Consider the following 9,336-nt stretch of genomic DNA (forward strand, 5'->3'; position numbering starts at 1 on the left):
GGATGATCCGTTATGTGCTAAAAAAAAAAAGAAAGAAAAGAAAAAAGATAAAAAGGGATCACGTGTAGTATCCGCGGATCTTTTTTAAAGTTGTAATTCTCTGTCTGCTTTGTAGGGAGCTCGATGACAATTATTTAACAAAAATTCCGACCGCGATCGTTAAGCTCTCTGGCCTTGAAGACCTGTAAGTGTGCATCGATTAAGTAAAATGTAATTTGACAACTTTTTTTTACATTCTATGAATACTACTTCCTTATCGAGCCGCGTCTCCTTCGATCGGATAGTTATATCATTGCGATTTTATCTCCATAATGAGAGATTTCCCGTTTTCTTAACGAAAATTGTTCGCCTAATCGTTCCAACCATTATCACTCTGCATTGCTGGGAAATCTTATCGGAGCCGCACCTTGAGATTTAAGTTGAACAATAAAAAGACTTCTAAACTTTTTCACCTAACTTCCTGCTTTATCTTTTGTCTCGTTTTTTAACTGAAAGTTTGTTACTGCGGCGAACAAACTTCTCTTCGCAAAGGAAAATAGGACAAAGATGTGTTTTAATAAAAAAGAAAGAGAAAAAAGCGAATCAACGAAACTCGTCTCTCATCGGTGAAAAGAAAATACAGAATCGTAATTTATCTAGAAGTCAGAACCAAAGAATGCTGGAACAAAAATTCAATGTATGTACTATCGGTAATATCACGCGCAAAATTTCCAAAATTCTTCCGAAACTAAAACGATCAAAGCGATTTATGCAGAGTGATCATGATCGTTATGATTCCGCGGAATATCCTTTTCTTCGATCTTTCTGCCTTTCTATTGTCGATGTATGATTAAGAAGATAATGACAAAATTTTAAAAATTGCTGAAACAAGCGAAACCGCGAAAGAGAGATCGACGCCGGTCCTTTTGTTTTCCGTTTTCACCGAAGGGAAGGAAGCCAAGAAAGTCGTATTCGTGTATGTTCCGTCGGTTCCGTAGGTCCCTGTCGAACAACCGGATCGAAAAACTGGAGGAACACGTTTTTCAGCGTGTCACTAATCTATTGTCGCTCGATCTACGCGGAAATCCGATCAAGGAAATACACGGCAACACTTTCCGCAATCTACGCAAGCTCCGTAAATTGTGAGTATAGATCTTTCTCGAGACGATTTGTCAGCTGTTAACCAGTTAGCTGTTGCGGCTACTTTGGAATCTTTAAAAAGCGTATACCTAAAACGTGTCGCAAAAAGTAAACGATGACGAGTATACTCGTTATAATGTAGAATTAAGATGTAACTTAATGACTGTTTTATTTTTTTATTTTATTACCGACAGAGCTCATCGTAACACAAAATATTGCCGTTTCTTCACGACGAGTATACTCATCAAAAACAGCTAATTGTACTTAAAAGTAAATAAATCTTATAGCGATTCTTGTGGTCAGACACGAAAATCGCACTCTCTTCCATCAGAGATCTCATAATTATAATAATAATTTCGGGGAGTAATTGGACTATTGATATACAAGAAAATAAGTATCTATATTTTTAAAAGCATTCGCTTGTTGTCGGTAAAGAAGATAATTAAATTTGTTTCTCGAAGGGGAAGGACAATGAAAGAAAAAGAAATTAATGAATTTAAAAAATTAAATTTGGTATACGTGTGGGACAACGTGTTTGAGAAATAAATACAGATACAAATTTAGAAAACAAAATTTGGTCGAACTTCAACTTTCGACCATGTATTATAAAAGAAAGTCAGAAATTTGATATACTCCAAAACGAAGTCAAGCTTTTATATTATGCTTTAACAATGTAAACAAAAAATATTTCCTTTGAATCAGTATCATGCGAATTTCCAAGTGGAGAATAACTGAAGTCTAAATCTGCCTGTTTATCGTCAAATAGAACCCAAGTCTATTAAAAGAAATGTAACGTACGATTATTTTCTAGGATCCTTTCGAATCTGAAAGAATTACGGATATTTCCGAATCTAAATGGGACAAAATCGCTGGAGGTATTGAGGTTAGATCGCGCACAAGTGACGAGCGTTCCAACAAGTTTGTGCGAGCAGTGTCCAAAATTGAAAAGTCTGTAAGTGGATTTCGATAGTAACGCGAATGATTAATGCAAATAAACGTACGACAGGATGTAGAATATCGAAGACTGAAGTATAAATTCACCGTGGTAGTTTTATGCGGTTGAGACAGCATTCTATTATAACGAATTAATTGCACGTCGATATAACTTGATTAATGGCAAATTAAATTATAATACGATGAGAAATTGATGAAGTTAAACTGGCGTATAAATTCGTTGTGCCGCATCAAACTGTCCGGTATACACACACATCGATATGAAATAAATTACCATAACATAAAGTTATAATAATAAATTATAATAAAATTGTGTTATGGTAATTTATTTCATATCGATTTAGTCCGAGGTATCTTAAACGAGATTCCACTGTAATGGATTGCCGTACTAATGTAAAGTGGGTACAATTTCAATCGATTCAAAATAAAATCAGGTTCTATCGATAATTAATTCGTAATTCGACCTTGCACCGAATTCTCCCTTTATAAAAATCGTTCGATTGTTTATTTCAAAAATGCTATTTCTTCCCCTATCGAGATTGTTTATTTATTAAAATTTATTTTGCCCGGTTCCAGCGACATGAAATCGAATTTTCTAACGGAGATGCCAGATTTACGAAATTGCAGCGAACTGAGGGTTCTGTAAGTATTAAGAAAACAATAATTAAGTAGTTGGGCAAATACGAAGTTCGCAAAATTAAATATTTATTTTATACATAAAAAGGAAACATCTCTCTTTCCAGGGATTTGGCCAGTAACGTGATTCCTTCATTGCCAGATGAGCCGTTTAAAGGTCTGAACATGTTACACGACCTGCTTCTGTCGAACAACAAGCTGCAAGTGATCCCAAGCGACGCGTTCGTCGGGTTGTCAAGGTTGCAGGTGTTGTAAGTGTCGTCTCTCGCAATTAATCCCGTGTAGGTAGTTCACCGTTATCGTCTTGAAAAAGAGGACTTTATGTTTCAGGGATCTAGAGAGCAATTACATCGAATATATTCATCCCGATGCGTTTAAAGAGACGAAACATTTAGAGGATTTGTGAGTATCAAAGGAAACCTCACTTTTATTTTAAAAACCATGACTGTATTCTATCTTCTATATACAACTCTATGTATAATTATATAGAGTAAATAGTAATCGAAGAGCAGAGTAAAAATTTTGTTAAATTTATCCTTTCTTTCGTGACTTATTATATGAAAAAAAAAATTAAACTAAACGTAGGAAATTTCAAGTAAAAGCAGGGTTTCTAATTTTCTATAATTCTATTCTTTTTTAACACATTTCCTTAGCAGTATTTATTGGCTTGTTATTACACGTTATACATTTGTATTGTACATACATTGTATTTTTTAAATTTCAGAAATCTCGGGAATAACGTATTTCCAGCACTGCCAACATTGGGACTGTCAGGCCTGTTACACCTCAAGACGTTCAACAACCCAGCATTAAGAGAATTCCCGGCTCCCGAAAGGTTTCCACGTGTGCAAACGATGGTACTATCGTACGCTTATCACTGTTGCTCGTTCCTATCGGTCGAAGTGGAGGATCCGGTGACCAAGTCCTCCGTTCAAGAGTCTATCCTGTTTCCCACTGACAACGATTTCGATATGATCCTCTGGAACTCAAGCTTTACCGATATCTGGCCACAGCTTAGTAAGTAGCTCAATCGACTGATTCCCCGGTTGAGATCCTTCGAGCTTTCATGGTCTGGATCCTTCAAATTGATACTGTTCGACATTTCCTTCTGTTCTATATTTATCATTATTCTTTCAAGAAATCCTTTTATCTTTCTATCGACATTTCAATCTTTTTCTAAGATATTCAACAGAAAAATTATAAATACAAATCTATATAAATAGATTATATTTACCGTCCTTTTTTAAAACTTATATAAGTTTATAGTTGAATTAAAAATCTTTTTTATATTTTCTAGTTCCTTCTTGCCCTTTTTATCATCTCTGTATTTTTTATCACGGTTGCAATCTGTGTATTTTTGCTCCTTCAAGTATAAACACATATAAATATGTTTGAACTGCATCAATTGAAGATTCCTTTGATTATTTTACTCATTGCCACTAATCATCTTATCATGACACCTCTCACAACAGTATCAAAACACTAACAGATGAAGAAAGTAACAAGTTTTCGGAGATCGCTACCGTATTAAAACATTATAACGGAAATGATGAAGATATCTACATCAATCTTGTAGTAATAAATGAATGGTAACAGTGAAACAATTCTATACTGTTAAAAATTCAGCTTGTTACATTTTAGTTTATGAGTCGATCGACACTGAAATGCTGCAAAGCGCAAGCCGCATAAATTCATTTACGTTGTTTAAGACTGTTTCAGTGAAAATTCAAGCTGTACAAGTTTTGAGAACATTCCCAACAATCCACATGCGAACACCGTTTTTCCACGTGGCTAAACAAATTTCGACATTCGAAAATTAAACGCTTCAAAGACAGAAATAAAGTATTCCACTTGAAACAAATTACATGATGTTTCGACTATCATCATCTATGGCGAATCTAAAATTCATTTTACAATTAACAAGTTTAAAATTGATGGACAAATTTTCCATTTTTCTGTACTTTCTCTTTTTAACTCTTTGATATCAATCTTTCTATTAATTAGAAATATTAATAAGAGGCATAAATAATTATTATGTAATAAATTTTCCACCTATAATTAACTGATATTAATACAGCGTATTTCTTTATACATATTATTAAAATTTTGTTTCAATGAACATAAGAATATCTTGTAAAGCTCAAAAACATATACTCAAGCGAAACTATAATATACTCTATTTTAAATTCGCCATTAATTGATTTATCTGATATCTGATTCTCAGAGAATTGTTAAAAAAGGCATAAGTTCACGACAACACACATTCTGCTACGCGAGAAATCATCCAAATATCTCTCTTCGATCATCGATTCGTTCAAATCAAATAAAAAAAAGGAAAAAAAACGACTTTGCAGCACTGAAGTGATAACGTGTTCTAGATAACATGACCGACAAATTTGGCTCGCAAATAAATGAACTTTGGGCTAACTTTGGTTCAGATTTTACGTACCCTGGTAACCTGCCCTCATACGTTGAGGATTATTTTGAAGAGCAGAACAGCCGAGCTACCCAACCAGCTCGAACACTGCCTTCTCACGTACAGTGCCTACCTCAACCTGGTAATTCTATCACAAGCTTCTTTTCAGACATTCGAGAACTTTTTAATCACAGTATTAAAAAAAGTCTGAAATATTTCGCGATTTACAGGTCCTTTTCTACCCTGCCAGGATCTCTTCGACTGGTGGACTCTACGTTGTGGTGTATGGGTAGTATTTCTGCTCGCCATGCTTGGGAATGGAACTGTAGTGTTCGTGTTAATATTCTCCAGGAGCAAGATGGATGTCCCACGATTTCTCGTTTGCAACCTTGCAGCAGCAGACTTTTTTATGGGCATTTATCTAGGTTCGACTATTTAAAAAAAATACTGTAAAGAATGTAAAAATATCGTTCTATGACGTAAAATCATTTTCTACTTAAGATCATTGTGTATAGTATCTCTTCACTACGCCATCTGTGTAGCTTATTATTTCTACGCTATCTTCTTCCTCTATTCAAATTTATAGTTTCAAATATATATGTTACAATTTTAGGTCTTTTGGCGGTGGTGGACGCTTCTACCCTAGGAGAATTCCGGATGTATGCCATACCATGGCAAACTTCCGCTGGATGCCAGTTAGCCGGCTTTCTAGGTGTTCTCAGTTCTGAGTTAAGCGTGTATACGTTAGCAGTTATTACTCTAGAAAGGAACTACGCTATAACACATGCCATGCACCTGAACAAGAGACTTTCTCTCAAACACGCTGGTTATATAATGACTGTTGGCTGGGGTTTTGCTCTGTCGATGGCAAGTTTACCCCTAGTCGGTGTATCAGATTACAGAAAGTTCGCTATATGCTTACCATTCGAGACCAACGGAAACGCGGCGTTGGCGTACGTGATCTTTCTCATGCTGATCAATGGCGTTGCGTTTCTCATATTAATGGGATGCTATCTGAAGATGTATTGCGCGATCAGAGGCTCCCAAGCGTGGAACTCAAATGATTCTCGAATTGCTAAGCGGATGGCTCTGCTGGTGTTCACCGACTTCCTCTGCTGGTCCCCCATAGCGTTCTTCTCGCTGACTGCCACGTTTGGGTTGCAGCTAGTGTCGCTCGAACAGGCGAAAGTATTCGCCGTGTTCGTACTGCCATTAAACTCCTGTTGTAACCCATTTTTATACGCCATCTTGACCAAACAGTTCAAGAAAGATTGCGTACTTATTTGCAAGGCGATCGAGGAGTCCAGGGTGACCAGGGGGATCGGCAGATGCCGGCATAGCTCCAACTTCAGCAACAGGCAGACTCCTGTAAATACGAATAGCTTGGTGGATAGGTCGTCGCGAGAGAATCAGGCACCGTGCGCCTGTAATTCAAGATTACTTGAAACTAGCCAGTGTTCTGGCTATCGACGATGGGGCACCAGGATACTGTGGCCATGTGCCAGGGACACCAGGCCTAGACACGCACGTAGCGACCAGTACGCTTATCAAATCGCGGAGATCCAACAGAAGCAGCATAAACGAGCCTCGTCGGTGTCCTCCAGTGAAAATTTCTCTTCGTCTAGATCGGATTCCTGGAGACAAACTCATCACTGCGGTATTCCATTGAGGTTATTGGATCCTAAACGAAGAGCTTCTTCGTGGTTGATCACCAGGAAACCGTCGCAAGAATCGAACCTCAGTTCCTCCAGGAACGATTCCTCCGGTTCCGCTACTACTGCCAGCACCAGCACCTGGAGAATTTCAAGGTCTAGTGCATCTTTAGAGATTAATGCGAGGAACACGCCCAGACCAACTAGGTCAAAGCCACGACTTACTCGTCAGCTGGCCATCCAGGAGCCTGAACCACCCGGATCACCAAGCAGATTAGCTGTCAGGCTCCTCGCAACCATACCCTCCGCTGCAGAGACCAGTGACCAGCAAGATGACGACAATACGCTGCAAAATTGAACGATCTTGCACACACTTCAGTTTATTAGAGATTATAGTCGGTTGTAATAGAGTAAAGACATGGGTCACGTTGCTCCCGAACGGTTTCAGTATTAACTGTCCTCTAAGAGGTATGTGAGGAAGGAGAGAATCACTCCGTACATTGACGATTCTCGTTGTTGCATGTTTGAGGTGATTTGAGCGAAGAAAAAATTGACAATTTAGTAGAGATTCTTCTTTCAACGTTTGTGATTAAATACGTTGTTTGTAATGTACGTATATATATAATGTTGTTTAAAAATATTACGTCTTTATTTTTTGTTTTCTTCTGGATTATTTCTTTGGTAAGGAGTCTTTTGTATTGAAAAATCTGTAAGACGTTGAAAGAGGAAGGATATAACTATACTTTTATTCTCTTTATACAATTATTTATGCTAATTTCAGTAGAAGAGCGAACGATGTCGTAGATCGTTTGGGCTAGTGGAAGAAACAGGATCGATCTACCTTTATTGACCGTCCTTTACACGTGCACATAGGCAATTGCACCAAGTGCAACTGGTGAATACAATAGTCATATTTGTTAAATATTGCCAAGGATTTTTAACATGTTGACTGTCAAAGGAATTTTATACTTTTTACGAACATTTCATAAAATGATATTTCGTTTATATCAATATAAAAAAAAGTAAAGATACAACAGCAATGAATTTGCTATAATATTTTTCATATGTAATATTTATTTCTATGTATAAGTGTAACCTGAAAATTTATCACGTATTACCAAAAAAAATTTCCAAGACAGGCAACGTGTTTATTTAATAATATAACATACTAATTTAATTTGACAGAAGAATTCAAACATATGGAGAAACGTGTCAATTTCATTGGGTCGTCTACCATAAGAAGAGTTGTAACTTCAAATCCATGACTCTGAACTCAACGTTCTACTATAGTTTTCAATTAAAATTATAGCGTTGAACTATTTATTGATAACTTAAAAATAGGGCACGCAGTATTCTTTCTTCTTCTCTTTTTTTCTTTTTTTTTGTGGAAAATTATTCGACTCAATAGGAACTCGAATGCTTCTTTATACGTTGTTCAAAAGAAAATCTGTTTATCGCGGAATCAGTATTTCAAATCCATTGTTCAATTGTTAATAAGTATGCTTGTGTTTTCATAAGACTGATCGTTTATACAATTTGTCCTATAATTCTGGATTTCTAGTTGAAAATCTGAACACGTAATACGATTTCTAATCAAGTATCATGATACCAGTGACGAAATATCTAACGATTAATTTATTTGTTAATATCCAAGTTGGTCGATAAATTCTCAAATAAGTTGGATTACATTGAAATTTTAATGTACTCAATGAATAAATCCTTTTTATGTAAAAACATCTTTGTAGGGCAGGAAAATTGATCTTAGCCTGAGTCATATAGCAGTATATAATTATTTGAGAATTTATAGACTAACTTGAAACCAATGTATCCCTTGCTGTGATCGTTAATCACAAAGATGAACGACCATAGATTTGTGCAGTTATAGTTAGTTGATCGTTAGGTCACAGTTAGACCATTCTAGCCTAAAGACTATTATAAGATCGTTACGGCGTGTGCAGATGTTTATACATGGTTTTAAATTAATGACAAAGATATTCGCTAGTATTAGTTACCGGACTTAATTGTTGATGAGTGCGTTATTTCGTTCTTCGCGCGATTGTTTCCATGTTTAATGCCGTTTGAGACCTTCAGACTGTAATTCTTGCCTTTTTGGAAGGATATTCTATAGTTACATCCAGTTTTATCAAATAGGCAGTACCTTTTAGACTTTTAATAAAACTTAGGAAAGAGGCAGTAGAAATTAATAAAAAAATTATAAAATAATCTTATATATATTGTATTATAGATTATATATAAAATAATTATTCGTAAGAAAAAAAACAACACACTTGATCACTGCAACCTGATAAAACTATTTGGACTATAAACTTTAAAATATTGTTTCAGAAAAAAACCAGAATTTACATCTGAAAATCTTGAACTGTATAAACTGTATGAACCTAAGCCACAGAAGGCTACAAATTCTAATTTGCTGCAACCATGTCTAATTTTGTCGGCAGTCAACATTGGTGTAACACCGATGGAAAACATGTTTTGCGTGTGTGTCCGGTCCAAACTATTTAATAACGTTTTTCTAATAAAATAGCGCATTACGACGAA

At 36.0% G+C, this 9,336-nt stretch overlaps 1 protein-coding gene across 24 annotated transcripts in view; it reads left to right on the forward strand.

Annotated features, from left to right (window-relative positions):
- The window catches only part of LOC122573698 (lutropin-choriogonadotropic hormone receptor), a 38,699-nt gene extending 29,363 nt beyond the window's left edge, over window positions 1-9,336 (forward strand). For 10 of the 24 annotated variants that reach the window (XM_043740424.1, XM_043740423.1, XM_043740431.1 and 7 more), the window contains 10 exons: window positions 116-184; window positions 978-1,121; window positions 1,931-2,071; window positions 2,650-2,715; window positions 2,817-2,960; window positions 3,040-3,111; window positions 3,434-3,726; window positions 5,088-5,267; window positions 5,356-5,550; window positions 5,739-9,336. In XM_043740424.1, coding sequence (XP_043596359.1) covers window positions 116-184; window positions 978-1,121; window positions 1,931-2,071; window positions 2,650-2,715; window positions 2,817-2,960; window positions 3,040-3,111; window positions 3,434-3,726; window positions 5,088-5,267; window positions 5,356-5,550; window positions 5,739-7,135 — 2,701 coding nt within the window. In that variant the 3' untranslated portion in view covers window positions 7,136-9,336. Of the gene's footprint in view, window positions 1-115; window positions 1,122-1,930; window positions 2,072-2,649; window positions 2,716-2,816; window positions 2,961-3,039; window positions 3,112-3,433; window positions 3,727-5,087; window positions 5,268-5,355; window positions 5,551-5,738 lie in introns of all 24 variants that reach the window. The other 14 variants (XM_043740436.1, XM_043740435.1, XR_006318804.1 and 11 more) reach the window with 13 other exon arrangements.

The sequence above is a fragment of the Bombus pyrosoma genome, linkage group LG12, assembly GCF_014825855.1.
Source record: "Bombus pyrosoma isolate SC7728 linkage group LG12, ASM1482585v1, whole genome shotgun sequence".
NCBI lineage: Eukaryota > Metazoa > Arthropoda > Insecta > Hymenoptera > Apidae > Bombus > Bombus pyrosoma.